Source organism: Apaloderma vittatum, unplaced genomic scaffold (genome assembly GCF_000703405.1).
Source record: "Apaloderma vittatum isolate BGI_N311 unplaced genomic scaffold, ASM70340v1 scaffold5481, whole genome shotgun sequence".
Classification (NCBI taxonomy): domain Eukaryota; kingdom Metazoa; phylum Chordata; class Aves; order Trogoniformes; family Trogonidae; genus Apaloderma; species Apaloderma vittatum.
The window spans coordinates 65,267-83,748 of NW_009698394.1; the positions used below are offsets into that span (position 1 = coordinate 65,267).

General features: G+C 41.8%; 1 protein-coding gene across 1 annotated transcript; it reads right to left on the reverse strand.

The window, feature by feature from the left end:
* Window positions 1-345: 345 nt before the first annotated feature.
* On the reverse strand, window positions 346-18,152 carry LONRF2 (LON peptidase N-terminal domain and ring finger 2; the record flags this gene model as incomplete). The annotated part of the gene is made up of 11 exons (XM_009877989.1): window positions 346-973; window positions 1,336-1,485; window positions 3,451-3,613; window positions 8,071-8,229; window positions 9,085-9,206; window positions 10,470-10,584; window positions 10,951-11,047; window positions 13,072-13,297; window positions 13,791-13,952; window positions 14,994-15,116; window positions 18,034-18,152. Coding segments are annotated over 11 exons (1,595 nt in total), but the record flags the coding sequence as incomplete, so codon positions are not given.
* Window positions 18,153-18,482: the final 330 nt, after the last annotated feature.

Genomic DNA, 18,482 nt, shown 5'->3' on the forward strand with positions numbered 1-18,482 from the left:
AGCCGGTTTGATGTGAATTTAGCGGTAAGACCAGCTAGGACTTCTTTAACTTTTTTTTTTTTTTTCAGTAAACCAAAGTACACCTTTCCAAACATTTTGTACATACTCAATCCGCTCCAACACATAAATCACAACATGAGGGATTACCTAAGGCTACTAAATAAGTGTACTTATTCAGTAGCTATTATTCTTCCACATAAACATCCTCAGATGCCTTGACCACAGTTTTTTTTTTCCTTACAGACTGCTATTTGCTGAAGAGGGAGAGATGCGGGTGTGTGACAGACTGCCTACCAATTCACTTACAGAGTGTACTGTCGGTTATAGTCTTCATGCACACTTCTGCCAGGCAGCGTAACTCCTCTTCTGTTCGCTACCTTCAAGAAAGTCTAGGAAACACCTCTTCAATCCACTGTCCAGTTTCCTTTTCCTACCAAGCGGAAATCCAAATCACATGCAGGCCAATGGTGCTACTCTAGTACTTAACTCTCTTGCAGGCTAGAAACATCGACTCTATCGTAGTACTTTGAAGCAATTATCCATATCTATCAGCTACGTTCTAACTGCAGCACAGCTTTGTAGAGGCTCAGATTTCACCAGGACAACAGGAGAGAGTGCAAGGTTTGGTGAATACCCAGGATAACAAACCAATGCAATCGATGGATGCTGGACGAAGTCAGAAAGGGTCATTCCTTTCTCGAGGAATCTTTAAAAAAAAAAAAACCAACCAAAAGACAACCCCTCCCCTTTTGCCCTCCCCTAGAACAACTGGTCGTGAGATGCTTTTGGTGTCCACTCACAACTGAAGTCCACGTTATCTGGGTCTTTTGCGAGTCACAAATATCAGTACGCGTCTGATGGCGATAAGACGATCTTTAAGGGAGGTCATAGCCAATATAGCCAGCTGAGCTCTGTTTTCCAGAGGCAACACTGCCAAGAGCCACCAGTACCAGGCAGGACCACTGGGGTTGCTCTGCAAAAGGATGGAGAGACATGCAATCATGTATTTGCCAGCACTGCCCCATCAAGAACACCACCTTCCTTCCCACCTTCTATTTGCTAGGGAAGTCACCACAAAACTGTTCAAGCAAAAACTAAACACTTAATTTCAGGTGCTCTCCGTGTCTATATACCACCATTAAGGCTGACCTCTTCAGGTATCAACTTATCCATATAGCTTTCCACTGATTGTTTTCTGTGCTTCATGCTAATAGACCAAGACTGGATAAATAAGAGTTTAGAATGTACAAAACCACATCAAAAGCCTGTCAGAAAACAGTCTTCTGTAAGAATTCTGTATAGAATAAGGCTCCACAAGTAGGAAGGTTTTGTTACCTGTGGCTCCGGTTCTTTTCCTGGCATGGACCCAAAATGATTGAGAATTTGCACTTTCATATTATCTTTAAGAGAAGTAAACCAGGCAACGGCTTGATCATAAACTGAATCATGAAGGCGGACAAGTTCTTCATATTCCGGTCCTTCAACCTTACAGTTAAAAGAAGGGAGATGGAACAAAACACGTTTGATACCATGGAGTCCATGCACTTCCCCAGAAGCAAGCGAAGCAAAACAATGCAGTAACTACAGCTGTTCAAATGCCCTTATCTAAGCAAACTCTATCCAAATCTCAGATATCAAACCTGTGAAGCTGGAGTCTTTTTACACTCCCCTAGGTGACACTTCTTGTAGCAGTCACTGCCTTGGTTAATATATCATTCCTAAATGCTGGCACAACAGAAGAATCTCCTCTCTGATCCTGGCACAGCATATTACTAATCTCAAACCCATAACCTTGAGTTCCCATCATATAAGGACCTCTGAACATTAGTACACATCTGGCAAAACACTACTGCCACCAAGCAGAGAGAGGGGGGGTCTACGGCCCTTCAGAGACCAGCAGTATTTTATAGAAGTGTTAAGGCCATGACAGGACAGCCAAGGAGGAGGAGGAGGGCAGACACCCGAGCAGGCAGGAAGCAGGGAAAGGGGATGCTTTCCCAACCAGAACAGTCATAAAAAAAATACCCTTGCTGAGGGAAAGAATGTTTTAATTGCACAGGCCAAGCTATTAGCTAAAAGGGAGAAGAAAAAAAAGCATCAGCAAAACCCACTAAAAATTGGTGATTTTTTTTTGAATTATTTTTTTGTCTCTTTGGGGTTTTTGGTTGTTTTTCCCGCTCTCCTTTAATTTGTACACACCAACAGTGTGATTTACCTGTGCTATTCAAATGAATATCTGAGCTAGCTTTTCTGGATGCCCTTCACAGTCAAGGAGGAACAGCTCTAGAGGGGAATTAATCTCATCTTAATGTAGGTATCTACGACAGAGCAGATAAAACAGGCTGCTTCGGACTGAGATTTCTCACCATCAGATAATATATGAAGCTGGGTGCTGAACACAGACGTCAGCCTCTCAAGTGAGACAAGGTAAATCTCAGTCTAATCATGAAGAGGTGGGTCTCGGGCACCATCTGTAAACAATGTCTGAATACCTGTGTTCTGCCGCCCTTCATGGGGGTTTTAAACACAGCAGAGCCCTCACTCTGAGCAGACTACCTACTCCAGCCTCTTACAGGGGGGAAGCACTACCACACAATCTGCCCTTCCTGCCCTGGCAAACAACTGCATCATCCTGCACAGGTGAGAAAGACCCTACTACGACTTTACAGACTTGCACTTCAACTGTGTGAGCATGCTGAAGAGCTGTATGACCAGACCGGACTTCCTGAATTGGCATGAGATTACTACTAAACTCACTGTTAAGAGGGATCAGGGTTTTACAGACATGCTCTGAAGATGATCCAAGACGTCATCATTAAGCATGGCCAAAAATCCACCCTTTGGCCAATAACTGTCAAAAGCACCTTGCTCGATGCAGGTTTTATAAAAGAGGACTCGTTTTTAAAAAATATTCCTCTCCCTGCAATTCTCTGCTCTAAGCCAGCTCTGATGGATGCTTGTACAGGCACAGTGAACTACGTGTCACTAAGGTCTCATTTTAAGAGCAGATCCCCACATTTCTTTGAGGATCTGTTCCATAAATGAGAGCTTGGAGGACATGAAGTCTGCAACTCTTCAGCGCAAGAGGAGAACAGTCAGTTCTGTAACAACAGGGGCATGTGCTCTTAGAAAGGTTTCAAGTCTGTAACAGTTTCAAAACCTTACTGGGACCTCATCAACACATCACAACAGATCTCAGCACCTGAGCCTCGGAAGCTACTTTGAGATCCATGGAGTGTAACACTTCAAGCAGAGATAACTATAAGGGCAGAAAGGAAGAAAGGAAAGGAAGAGACAAAGTTTGTTCTATGGTTGTCAAAATAGAGCTTTAGTATTTATAATGATATTGGTTTAAAAATAATGCACAGCTAGCTTGAAATGCAATAAGGAAAGGCTATTTAAGTGAATCCAGCAATACATGGGTATGAATAACTTTGCACCATAGATCACCTTTTTATCTTCAAGATACTCGATGTTTGCTGTGTTATATCCATCTCGCTGGCCATGGCTTAAGACCCTAAAACGACGGACACCAACTGTATCAACAACTGAGCGTCCATCAGGAAAAAACTTTACGTCCCTGATCTCTAATATACAGCCATGATCTGCAAATCTGAAATGACAGAAGGGCATAAAAGTGGAAGTCATCAACAAGCGTTTATATACATCAGGACAAATACTGGGCCTAATTCACCACTTCTTATTTGAAAGAGGATCCTGCTTTGGTGACAATACATTGCTGCTTATTCATATAAGCCACACAACCCCCACCCTTTCTGCCTTCCCTCAGAGGTCCAGGGCAGCAGCATTTTCAGAGTGCATTTGCAGGGTGGGAAGGGGAACTAAATGTAGCATGTTTCATGCTGGGAGTTGCCAACTGCTGGGGCAAATTCACCTGGTTTGTGAAGAAAACAAGATGAGTTTTTCCCACATGGAAATTCAGAAACTGAGGATTAAATGCAGGGCTGGGAGGGCTACCCCTCTACCCCAAGGTGTAAGCAAAGGATTACAGGCTTGAGAAGGAAAAGGTTTCTGTACAGCAAGATTTTTCTTGCACTTAAAGAAACCCAAACAAACAAAAAACCCCAACCCACAGAAAACCCAAAACACCCTCTTTAAAAAGCACATTTGCATCTGTTAAAGTAGGTACAGGTCTTAATCACGCCCTGGAAACAAGCATGCAACAAATTTTTACTTCAAGTTATCAGCTTCACCTACTCTACATCTATGCTGTAGTGAGTTCACTAGAGAGGCTGATCACACAATGACTCTTCACCCACCCAGATACGATCTGCCAGATTTTGCAGTTCTGCTCCTCAGGCTTGCTGCTAAGCATCTTGTCTCCTCTCCAGATATCAACTCCCCGCACAGTCTGATAAACGTTTCACCCAGGAACCACTTGTTTAGCTAGGGCTTGGCCATTTCTTAATGAAGTGATGAAGAAACAGCAACACTGCAGGGAAATGACTCCTCTTTCTGCTCTACCAGGAATCATGGATTTAAGAAAAAAAATAAGCTCACCACTGTGAACAACTGCTCTCTCCTAGCCATTGTACAGAACGAACTGGGAGAGAGCAAGAAGAGTACAGCTGCACACAACCAGGCCCTCGTGCTCTACCACTGGGATTACAAAAAGTGAGTTTATTTATAGCAATATTAGAATAAACACTAAACAATAAAAATTGTTTTAAATTATTTTCGTGACAGACATATTGAATTTAGAAATTAATCTAAAAAGTGATGATTTTTTTCTTTTTTGTCATCATTTGAGAAGTTACTTTTGCATAGAAAGTGACTTTGATTAAAGAGATAATGCACCTGGAGATGGGTACAAAAAGTGTACTGACACATTAAAAGCTTTTATTCTTCTCCTAGTTTTAATTTAAAATGGAGAAATAAACCAGAAGAAGTTAATGAACTGAACATGTCTTATTGTGTTTTTCAAGGGAGGTATGCATCCATGTCTTATGGATGAGGCAAAACAAGTTTCCCCACTTTTTGTATTCCCAGCTGATTTCGCAATTTTGAATAAACAGAAGAACTGCTTTATTTGTAGAAGAAGTTACAATAGCCTGCGAGGTGTCTGCAGATGAAGGCTTCCTCCTCTTCAGCGTTTAAGTTATCATGCTTAAAAAGTTTAATTATTTTAGTATTTCAAGACAGACAGGACATAAACCTAATTGTACTGACTGCATTTTAAAGCATCCTTTATGGTATTATCTAATAAACCAATTCTTGGGGTTTTGAGATTGTAACCCCTTGGCCCTCTGTATTAGACCTGACTTCAAATAAGTTTGGCTCTTCCACAAGCCTCAACAGACATAAAGGGAGTTATCACTGATGTCCTAGGGTCATTTGGTCCTTGCTCTCACAAGCGTTTGCTTCCAAAAATTGGTAGCAGGCCTGAAAGGGACTGTGGAGCATCAGCTGCTGTTAGAACGTGAACTCCACTGAGTGCAGCACTAACAGATTGCCAAATGGCAAGCCAGAAGCTGTAGCATCTCTTGTATCCTTACTGCCACCTTACCATCCAGTCTGGAAGAAGAAGGCAAAAAAAAAAAAAAAAGCAACAAAAAATCCCGAACTGGACAAGGAAAGGCTGCCAAGCTCCAGTATGACTGCCCTCCTCTCAGCTCCAGTGATAATTACCTACAAAAATGCTGCTCCTAAGGATGCCTGTCTAACACGTTCTTAAAAATTCCCACGCTCGTCATCCACTCTACAGCCTGCATCACGCTGGTTTATCTTCTGACGTCAGCAAGTATCTATAGTTGCAAGAGAAACTATGTGAACCTTTTTGGAACTTCAGTGTGTTCCACATTAATTTGTCATAACATGTGATCTAACTGTCATCTAAGTCAAAAGTATTGTCAAATATAACGTGCCTCAAATAATAACAAAAAAGCATCAATTCTGATCCTCCATGTCTGTCTTGAACACACTCATTCAACATTCAAAATGCTTGTGGAAAAAGTAAGTGAACCCTTGGAATCAATAACTGGTTGACGTCCACCTTGGCAGCAATAACCTCAACCAAGCGCTTCCTGTAGCTGTGGATCAGAGCTGCACATTGTTCAGGAGGGATTTTAGCCCGTTCTTCCCGGCAGAACTGCTTTAGCTCTGTCATGTTCTTCAGACGTCCCATGTGTCTGGCTCTCTTCAAGTCATTCCAGAGCATCTCTGTTGGGTTGAGGTCTGGGCTCTGACTTGGTCCCTCCAAAAGGCAGATTTTGTTCTTCTGAGCCCATTCTGATGTGGACTTGCTCCGGTGTTTTGGGTCATTGTCCTGTTGCATCACCCAATGTCTACAGAGTTCCAGACATTCTCATATCATCCTGAAGAATTTTTTGATACATTTGAGAATTCATCTTCCCCTCAATACCTGCAGGCTGGCTCTGGCCCTGATGCAGCAAAGCAGGCCCAAATCATGTTTCCTCCACCATACTTTATGGTTGGGATGGTATTTTCATGATGATATGCAGTGCCCTTTTTACGACAGTTGTAGTGCTGTGTGTTCTTTCCAAATAGTTCAGTCTTTGTCTCATCAGTCCACTAAACATTCTGCCAGTACCACTGTGGAGTGTCAATGTGCTCTTTCGCAAACTTCAGGTGTGCAGCAACATTCTTTGTAGTAAGCAGCGGCTTCTTTCGTGGTGTCCTGCCGCAGACACCCTGCTTGTTCAGTGTTTTATGTGCTGTAGACTCAAGGACACCGATGTTAGCCCGTTCCGATGATGCCTTCAACTCTCTGGCTGTCACTCGGGGTTGTTCCTTTAGCTCACTGACAAGTCTTGGTAGAGTAGCCACAGTCCTAAAGTGCCTCCATTTGTAGATCACTGGTTTGCCTCACTGTCAACTGGTGAATTTCTAAGGTCTTTGTGATCACTTTGTAACCCTTTCCAGCTTTACATAAATCAGCAATTCTTGATCGCAGATCCTCTGAAAGCTCTTTTTGGCGAGGCACAGCTTGCGTAAGCATATGACTTGTGCAGAGCAAACTCAAAGAATTTGAGTGGGTTTTGGCAGTCAACGTAGCTCTAGTTCACACCTCCAAACTCATTTTCCTAACAAGACTCCAGCTACTTGACTCCAATTAGCTTTTCTGAGGTCAACGCAAGGGTTCACTTTTTCCACTAGCATTCTGAATGTTGAATGAGTGTGTTCAATAAAGACTTGGAGGATCAGAATTGGTTTTGCATTATTATTTTAGGCACGTTATATTTGTCAATACTCTTGACTTAGATGGCAGCTGGATCACATTTTATGTGAAATTAATGAAGAACACTATGAAATTCCAAAAGGTTCATGTACTTTTTCTTGCAACTCACCTCTTGTAGGACAGACCTCTCTTAAAACTACATCATTTTTTTCCCCATGAGCATCTTATCCTCTTCACCCAAAACCCTATTATCTATAAAGGACTGAAAAAGCTGAAGGTTTTTATTGGGTTGGAAGGATCATCTAGTCAGTCTCCACATAGGGAGCTGGAAACACATCAGTGTCAGAATTCACAAAAATTAATTAAAGGTAAGTTCATATAGAAAGACAATGTAACCCATTCACTGCAGATTGTTTAGACATTGAAACACAGCAGTCAAGACAAACATCAAAATTCAACATTCAGCAGCAAAACAGACTTTCAGCCAAGGGTATACTTTGTCTCATGCAAATAATACCACCTATGCAGGAAAATTATAGAAGGTCCAGATTTTTTTTTTGATTTTTTTTTAACTAAGTAGACAGAGGAAATACCTTATCCAGTCAGTCAGCTTTCACTAGAACAAACAGGCTAGAAAATTTTCCAACCATACAGACAATTAAGTGCTATTTTTGGGGCCTGTAGTAGCAGGAGGAGTTGTTTCCTTGATAGCTATCCAACAGGGAAGCCACTGAATTTACATCTTTGTATCAAACAAAAGTTTTAAGACATAAAACTAAAAAGCCAGCAAGTTTATTATTGGTTGATACAGGACTTGAAGGTTTGGGGAGACAAGTATACTGGGCTCTAGTACACCATTAGCATCACAACAGCCTCTGCAACAACAGGACATTCTCAGCTCATCTCCTTACCCTTTTAATTCGTCAGCTAAGCACATGCCAAACTGCTTGGTACCAGTTTCCATGCATCTTCTTATCATTAGGCGGTAACGAGGTTCAAAGACATGGAGTGGGCAAGGAATGGTAGGGAAGGCCATGGTACATACGAAGATGGGAACATCTTTATTCAAACTGTAAGATAATTGTTAAAAAGAAAAAAAAAAGAAAAAAGCTCAGCTTTTTTCTGGGTACTGATATATTCAGCACAAATCCTTAATACAACAATGATTCCAGTGGTTTCCTTAGATTCACTCTTCATAAACACCTATCTGGCCAAGGTTTGTAATTTTTACATGATAAATGTATTTCAGTACTCTCTCTGTTAATAGATTAAGGAAACAAACTCACTAATCCACTTTCACAGAGAAAAAGTCAGGAAATTATAATAGTTTCCCCGATATGCACATACTGACACAGCTAGCCTAAATACACACGGCAAGATTTTGGTTATAACTTTACATAGTAATATAGTACCTAAGAACTAGCCATGCTCAAAGCAAGATGACAAAAAAATTCTCAAGTTCACTAAAGACCTCCTTTAATTTTGAAAAAGCCCATTAAAATTCACCTATTTTTTTCAGGCTTATTTTTCTGGTTTGTATTTACTTTCAGTGGAGTTATATCACAAGATCCACAAAGCACTGACAAAACAGGATCCCTGAACTTCTCCTGACGTATTTATAATTTGAATTTTACTCTCATTAAAAAAAACCCCCACACTAACTTTTAAAGCTATCATATTGTATTTAGAGGAAAAAGCAATTATCTTTAAAATACAGATAATTGTTGTGCCTCTCTATCATCCAAACATACTGTTACTTGTTTATCTGCAACAAAAATGTAAAAAATGCAAAACATCTGGCAGGTTCATTTACAAATTCATTCATTTTATGCATTTCCATAAGGCAAATGAAGCTTTTTTGGCAATTTAGATCAAAAAAAAAATACATTTTTATAACAGCTGTCAGTAGCAGAAAGAAAGCCTACTTTGACAATTCCTTCATTTCTTCCTCATAAACTTTCTTCCTTTCAGATAATTCCTCTGGCAAGTAACGGACTATTAGTTCTTCTGTAAGGACGGTCTTCTTGTAAGTTCTGCTTGCCAAAAACTGCAAGGAAGAGTCAACTCTTAAGTCTGATAACAAGAACACAAGTTACATCTCTTTCTCTCAATCCATCCCTTTCCTAAGACCAAAGAGCATGTTAATCAGGACCACAGTGATTCCTCCTCCTTTCCAGCCTTCAGGCATCAAAATTTCCACTTTAGAATATGTGGCTCAATCTAGTGCCCATTTAACTATAATCTCATGCCCTTTTTTTGGCAGAAGCTGTACTATCAGCAAGAAAAGGCAGTCCCTCCTCACTTTTGCAGAAGATACAGATATTCTTTTCACCTAGAGCTGCCAGGTTACTGGAAAGAAGTACTCCAAGTATGAGACATGTGATGTCTGCTGGAGCAGAAATGTTGATCAAGGAGTGACCATTCCTCTTTCACCACAGGCAGATACACAAACTGGAGACGTGGTACGAACAGGGCTGTGGCTGGGACTCACCAGGCATAAGTCTCACACAATACTAGAAGTTTTTATTCCTTTAAGCCTCATTCCTTCCAAGGAACGACAGAACATATTCTGGAGCAAATGAGGTCTGTGCTCAGCTGGATACTGTGAGTACTACTGCGTTGTTCTGGTTTCAAAGAATAGTTTGGGATGGAAAAAACCTTTAAAGGTCATCTAGTCCAACCCCCCTGCAGTGAGCAGGGACATCTTTAACTAGATCAGGTTGCTCAAAGCCTCGTCCAACCTGGCCTTGGCTGTTTCTAGGGATGAGGCTTCTACCACCTCTCTGGGCAACATGTTCCAGTGTTTTACCACCTTCACTGTACAAAAACTTCTTCCTTGTATCTAGTCTAAATCTACCTTCTTTTAGTTTAAACTAATAACTTCCACTATTGCTACAGGACCTATCAAAAAGTCTGCCCTAATCTTTCTTATAAGCTCCCTTTAAATAATTGAAAGGCCACAATACAGTCTTCCCCAGAGCCTTCTCTTTTCCAGGCTGAACAGCCCGAACTCTCTCAGCCCACCCTCACAGGAGAGGTGCTCCAGTCCCCCGACCATTTTTGTGGCCCTCCTCCCAAACCCGTTTCAACAGATTCCTGTCCTTCTATGTTGGGTGCCCAAGACCTCAACATTGTACTGCAGGTGGAGTCTCATGAGAGTACAGTAGAGGGGCAGAATCCCCTCCCTTGACCTCCTGGCCACGCTACTTTTGACACAGCTTGTGAGCAGTGCACAGGAAATCCCTGCACAGGTGCTTCCAGAAAACACAGCTTTGTGGTTTTTTGTCAATTTAAGCAAGAACATACTTACTTCTGACAGCTTTTCTTTGCAGAGTGGGCAATATGGATTATGGTCAAGGCAACGCTCAAGGCATTTGAGGCAAAAGGTGTGTCCACAGGGAGTGGTAACAGGTTCGTAGAACAACCTGAGCATGAAAACACGGAACAGAAAAGCTAAGTTGCCAACGCAAACAATGTGGATTCCCAAACTGTGGAAGGGAGTGACTGACCTAGCTATCTCTTCCTTTCCTGTTTTTGTATAAAGCACAGGTGACAGTTTTATCTAATGATAAAACAAAGCTTTTCATTTTTAGTAGTAAACAAATGGAGAAAACAACACCTAATGGAGAAAACCACACCTCTAAAGATTCACCAGTTGTAAGGTTCAACAAAAAATAACAGAGTAAGGATTTAGATATTCACTAGCAGATTTCACTTTCAACACCCTGAAAACTTTTTTTCGCAAGCTGGAAAGGCTTTCTGATCATAATCCCAGGTCAATGCAGTCATACCTCATGCAGAGGGAACACTCAAAGTCCGCTGCATCCACCAGAGTTGTTGGTATTTCACTTGAAGTGATGGCAGTGTTTTCAGGTACAACATCTGCATCTAGGTAGTTAGGAAGATGATTATAGTAAATATTTAAGTATTACTTCAATTTCAGATGCTGCTTAAGTTGTTTATCCATAAAGAACACGCTTTTGCTCTTTTATTTTTTTCAAGTTTTGTTCCAAACAAACATATTTTCCATCTAAGTTTTAGACTTTCTGGCAGCAAATGTTTTGGAGAGCAGAGGATATTGTCTATCACCAGAGAAAGCACTTTAGAGCTGAATACCCATGATTTACTTCTCCAAAAATGGTTGGTGTTTTTTTTTTTCTTTTTTTAAAGTCTAGTTTCTAAAACCCTTTGCTATTGCTTTCCCACCACCATCACCACTCCCACATCAGGCAGGCCAGATGTTTTAAAGTACATTAAGTCCAGAATTTAATTTGTTTACACACAGTCAAACTATTTCATCAGTGTTTATTATAGATTTCTCAGCAGGGAAAATTTTTCTCACAAGTATAAAAAGCTTACATTCTTCTAGACGAGGCTGCTGTGCAAATCCCAAGTTTCAGACGGCTTAAACTTTAAGGACTACTGGAGCTGCATTAGCTAATATTGATTTCACTAGCTCAGCACTCTGCAAACATGGAGGCAAACCACTACACTTAAAATTCTGCCCATCTTGGTTTTTGGAGGTGTTACATATCCCTGTAGTTAACACGCTTAAAGGCTACGGACTTCAAACTTCACAGCAGCGGCATATAAGCTCAAAAGCTGTCAGCTTGAGCTTCTGATGACATTTACACAAGCAGATTCTGCAACATTTTTTACAATCTACATCTTTGTTGCTCAGTGATGACTTGCAACAGAGTCATGAATGCTGCCTTCACATCCTTTTTATTAACCAAATTCTTGACCATTTGAAAAAAAAAAAAGCAGCTCAGCTTTTTATGTTAAGTTAAAACACTAAGATGTTTTGTTAAAGGATAACTTATTCTCAGCATCTGGTTTATCTTGAACACAGATGGTATAGGGGAGAGGGCAGTGGTGTTGTGCAGCCTACAAAGAAAAACAGTGTTATCTCTAACCTACATCTCGTATGTTAGCATTTAGTAATAGAGCAAGAACCTAACTGTGTTCATTCTGCAAATAGTAACATGGCATCGGGATGTAGCACAGACCAGAAATTAATGGTTGCGGGTAAAATGTGATCTCTGGCCTTCACTGGGAAGATACAGGCGGGTCAGATTTCACAATTTATTTACTGAGTCTGCAGTTCACAGACAAGCACAGAGTTTTTCCCTTCACAGCAACGTGATCAGAAACTGGCCACACATTGATCATTTGCAGAGGTGGCAGTCAGTCAGCAGCACTTGAAGACTTTTAATATTTCAAGGCAGAAGTCACAATTTGTCAAGGTGTGGGTTGTTTTGTTCCTTTAAGGTGAAAAAAAAAAATCACACTAGTAAATAGTGCCATAGTCAAAGTCCCTTTTAACCGATTATTTCACCACTCATGGCAATATACTGCCTTCAGTATTTTTATCCTGGAGCACTAAAACCACTCTGGAGGTCCTTGCTGGAAGCTTGAGAAGCATACCAATTGGTAAGCACAGCTATCAAGGGACAGAAAACTGGAGGAGCTTATTATCCTTCAAAAGGCTTCTTTGTTTGCTTGGAAAATTTCATGTAAAGTTGCATGTGACTGTTTCTGATGCCAGTTAAAGATTAGTTTCCAGGCTTACTGCATCTCTCCTTCATATAGAAGGACAATGAAGCCCAGCTATACCTCCAAGACCTAGAAAATGGCAATGGCACCAGCAACACAAAGACTGAACTGTTTGTGGATTACACAGTGGAAATAGCCCATTTGAGAGCACAGTGTTCACTGAATTAATTGAAACTGCCCTGAAATAAGGAAAATAGGCTGCTAAAGCAGAAACAGGCACACCAGACAACAAAATATTATTCCAATCCCTGCAGGGAATGTTTCATTGACACCTATAAAAACGGAGGAAGAATAAAGTACTTTAACATTTTTCAGTACGTGCAAAAGAAATCCTCTTTCTAAGGAACAATACAAACCTTTTTTAGGAATCTTATTGGGGACATCCAAGCTTTGTAAATCCCTCATATCACTGGACAGCTTTCTTTTTAAGCCAGCCCCAGGTAAACTGGAGAGAATAGTTCCCAAAGACTTCTTGTTGTCTTCAAAATAGAGATCCAGAACATGATGGGAAACAGGAGAGTCAGTGCTTCTAAATACATCAGATTCCTGGGACGGGGTTTTTGTTAACCTGAACACAGTATCCTAAAAAAATTAAAAACAGTTATATACAGAATAAGATAATCTTCCTTTGTTGTTTAGGGGTTTTTTTTTTCTATTTTTCTATTAGTTGTACATCACCAACAGATCATCATCCCTACAATGAGTTTAGCAATGGAGAAAGGTCTACATCAAAGGCTCCCCTTCCAGTTGCATGAAATAGGGCCTCTTCCCTCCCTACAGCTCCTGCCTCTACAAAATTATGCTCCTGTCACACTAAAATCCTGAATGGAAAAAAAAATGCAAAAATATAATTGACCCCCATATGAAGGCATCAGATTGTTTTCTGAATAAAGAGCTTCATTGTCTTATTCTTCTGAGGAAGTATATCCCAACAAGACATTCAAGAGCAATGCAGAAAACAGGCTTACCATGAAAGCATGTGCCTACGTGAGTGCGAACAGAGACAATGTCACACAGATCAGACAGATTCTTGTGTTACTTTTGGTACTTTCATGTTGAGCACTTTTTACTTTACCTTTGAGGACCCAGCAACAGAGCTATCTTCTGCAGCCGACTGTGTGTTTATGCTACTCAGAAATGCAGGTTTCAATCTTGTGTGGGATGTTCGACTAGAGAAAGGTGCTGTTAGACTATCATGCACATTTTCAAAGGCTGGGAAAAACATCTCACACATTATCTAGTCAATTAGAGAGAGGGAAAAAGAAAAGAATAAAAGAAATTACGATACAAGTAGTTGTTTGTACAAACAGAGATACACGAACGTCATAGCTTCTGGAGGCCAAGAAGCTTGTAACAACCAGGACATCCCGCATTCCTCAATGCCCATAGACCTGAATGGCAGTTTCCCACCACAACCACAGACATGTCCCAAGGTGCTTTTCTGGTGTCCACCTCCCTCCCCAAAGGCTTCTGCTCCCCAGGAGCACCCGGGGTGCCAATCCATTGCATCCTTCTCCCGCCTCAACCCTAACTCTCATCCTACCCTGACCTCACTATGACAGTCAGACCCCTGCCTGCAGAAGCCTCCAAACTGTGCTCTCCTATCAAAACCAGTTAACAGGGCCATGTTTAAGCTCTCCTCATGCTCTGCATCCCTCTCCTTTATCCTTGAGCAGACTTCACCCCTAGCTAAAAGCCATGCAGAGCCTGTTCTCCTTTTCACTAGCACCCACCAAGCGCCTTGGCAAATCCCCATTTCTTTTTTATAAAAAGCTGCTTTTTGGCAGAGATGGTTGTGGAGCACCTGATGATGGTTGGCGAGTACTAAGTGTGTCCAACTTCCCAAGGGACAGACTACTACAGAGACTGCAGAATTTTTCCAGGACAGGTGAGCACACAGGCCCCTCTTTCAATACCCTGCCACTTGCCACTTGAAAGTGGTTTTCTTATGAGAGCTGAAATTTGCAGCCTTGAGCCTACAAAATCTAGATGTACTCAAATCCAGATGACACTCTGCAAGCTTCATCTATGAACAACAGTGGCCACACCTACAGATTTACAGTGGAATTCACAAATAGACAATTCCTCTGGTTGATGCATCAACCAAACCCAAGAAGCACCTTGCACACCATAACGCTTAGAAGGTTTAATGGAGAATGTACTGAACCAAATTATCCTTTGACTGTTTACTATTACCTGAAATAACATGAATTTTACTTGGCTGCAGGAGTAAGATCAGCATGATGGCCAAGAAATGGCCAGTAAGCACATTTTATACCTTTTGGGCTTCTTTCTTCATTGAGCTCCATTCAGGATTTAAGGCAACACAATAGAGAAATTCCTTCAATGCTTCCTCAGTCCTTTCCAATCCAGAAAGAGCTTTTGCTTTCACATAATGACCCTGTTTGCACAAAGGAAATGTACAAACCTAAAAATTTCTGAAGTGACAGCAAGATAACAGCAAACAAACTTGGAAGTTCACACCACTCTTCAGGTGAAAACTAAGATGCTTTTTAGGTAACAAACTCTGACACATGCAACCAAAGGGAAGTCAAGTCGCTTTTACTGAAAGATCCCCCACAAACTCACTGCTGTATCACCCCCTGCCAAAAGCACATCGCTCTTTTCCTCTGGGAGCACGTGGTACAGAATCAGAAAGGGTGTTTGCTTCCCCAGGGACTGAGACAACCATATATTCCATCAGGCTTGATACCCCAGAGAACGGTTTCACATACCAGGACCATCTTAATAGTAATAAAGCTGCATGGGAATGCCAGCAACATTGGGCAGGCTGGAGGTGGCAGCTGAGGGGGACAAAAGATTTTAAGTTCAGTACACTCACTTCTCCTGGGTGTCTTATCAGGACAGAGATGATTTTTTCACCTATTTTATTTAGCTAGAGAAGACCAATAACACTAGGAATTTAGGTCAACTTATCAATGCTTCACCTGAAACCTTTCAGTCCATCCTATGGACTAGGGTAACACATCTACGGACAACAGGTATGGAAGCCAGCTTAGGGACAAGTCCTACGTTACTTGTTACTAGCAGCAAGAGAGGATATTGATTTGCAGTTCAAATCCCACTTCCCTAACAATGAAAAAAACTAAATACACATTTTAACATTTGCTTCTTGCTTATGAGACAGAACTGTTGGCTGCCAAGTCCACCTCTGATCCACTTGAGTATCTCTAGTCTGTGCTGAAAGCACAATTTCCCTAGTCTAAGAGACTGATTAGATAAGCAGATATACATCTCTACTCCTCAGACTAATGCCAAAAGATCTGGCATCACATAATCTTCCTGAGCAGGTACCTCCCTGACTCTTTCAATACAGCTGAAGCCCGTTACAATCTTTACCTTTCTACTATCAGCAAGAAGGAAGCTTGTACCAAAAGCAAGTAATGGGCACTGCGTAGGACAGCTTAATTAATGCATGTCATTTGATGACCTGAACAAGTCTCAGTACACACCCATCTCAAGGCGAGATATACTTTTCTTTTCCTGAATGCAGTGAGAGCTACTGTGAGGCCAGACCCTGACCCTCTTACTTTGATGCTTGGACAGCCTCTATAAAACCTCCTTAAAGAGGTCCTAACGTGCCTGACATGGCAGTCAAGGTGACTCCACTGCACTAGGATGGCTACAAGGTTGTTCAGCCTTGTCCTCTGGGGCTGCAAGAGCTATTTCCTTACCTGAGGACAGCTGGGCTGTCTATGGACAAAACAGCTAAAGACCTACCACCACAAGTTAGGCTCAGGGACTTGAGGCCCCTACACCTCAGAGACTACCGCTGCCACCTTCCCTTTCCTACTTTCACATGCCTTGACAAGCACTGGATTGAAGGTATTGAACAGGATCCAGGCAGGAGGGCATTTGTTTCTACCCAGCACATAGAAGTACAACTGGAAACTTCTCCCTGCCTCAGAGAGCCCAAAGACCTGGGTTTCACAGCAACTGAAAAGAAACCAACTTGTCTATTGTTTTAATGACGACAGCAGAACCAAGAGCTTCACCAGCAACTCAGCAAGCCATGACCAGCACCTTTTGCCTTGCTGGTAACTGAAACGTAAGTGAATGCTTGTCTCCCAGGAGCCACTCCCCAAATGAGTTTAATTTTGTGTTTTATTTTATTTAAACTGCACAGTGCATGTTTCAGCTAACCTCTGCCACTGGATGTTGCAAGATACAAAAAGCAGATGCCCAGAATTCCTGGAGAACATGGATTCTGGATTAGTACAGCTTACATGGAAGCTCTCACATACCCAAACACAAGAGAAATGTGTCTGTAACACTGCTGGTTATGCCAGGATGATCAATTTCTTGGTTTTAATGGGTGACAAATCACCTAGCCTTTTAGAAACAAGTATCTAACTTCTGAGAAACTAGATACTTCAGACAGCACCTCTCTGCTTGCCCCACATCATCCTTCAGCTGGAAACAGAAAGCTAGCTGCAACCCCCCATGCTGAGGCAGGCAGCTAAGAGGTTCATGTAACACCTCCTTAGTCTTAGCAGGGAAGTCAAGATCTGCCTTAAAATCCTTCCCCAATTCCCTGTTCTGCTCTCCAAGTAGCACCCAAGGGCTTTATCTAGTCACACCTGTGCTGCAGTTTTGCTGTGGACAGGTGAGGGACTGACTGGAGGTGTAATCCTAGGTGGGGCAAGCTGTTGGGATACCCAGGTCAGGCTCAGGCAACCAGCAGTAACAACAGGCACCACATGCTTCTTCCATTTCTCTCTCATAACATTATTTCTGATGCTTGCTTCAAACCGCCCACAAACCAGGGCTCCTTGTAGCATTTCATTAAGGAAAAAAAAACCTCAATCCCCTCTACAAATCATCATGATGCAGGCAGAAATCATAGATATGAATTCCTAATATTAAAAAGAGGGAAAAAAATTAATAATCCTGAAATACAGCCTGGGACGCCCCTCAGAAAGACAAATTGGCCAGCTGGCTGTTAAAGCCACCCACTCACTGGGACACACCATCCCAGAGGAGCCTGCAGGGCCATCACAGGCTGCTAGAGCCTTATGGACCCAATTCTGCCACCAAGCTGCAGCAACACCCTTAAAAAGATGGATGGATGGATGTCGCCACAAACCAAACCACATCACCAGCTACCAACCACTGAAATCCCACCAGCAGGAGACACGCTAAGAACCTTCCAAACTGTCCTACGAAGAACTCAGATTACTATAGACATTTCAAGTTAATTCTGTGATGTCCTTCCAACGCCACCCTCATCAGCACTGTGCCTACCACAGAGAACAAGTAGCTTTCGTTTTAGTTTTCACGATATGCAAGCACCATACCGCAGGCCAGTGGGGTTTGTTTCGGCAGAGCACATCCGCGTCATGAAGAGCTTGCTGGTAGTTTTTCATTAACGTACAGAGTTCTGCTCGCTGTGCTATTAGTGAACACTTGCAAGGAGCTGGAAAACAAAAACGGTTGCAAGAAACTCCATTAGAAGAAGCACTAGAACACGTTAAATACAGTAACCTAATTTCTGGTCAGAGTAACCTAAAAAGCACTACTGCACAACAGTTTCATCTTTACTCTCCTGTAAAGGAAAAAAAGCAATTCTTTCCTTCTTTCAATATATTCTTCTCAGCCTGGAAGCAACCTCTGTGCTTTATCTAGCAGGACATGTTTCATATTCACAAACAGGATGCCACCTGCTCTTTCTCTCACCTCGCTTACAGGGCACTTCAGAAAGCAGAAAGAACAAAAGCCCTAAGTGCTTCTCACAGCAGTGTGGCTT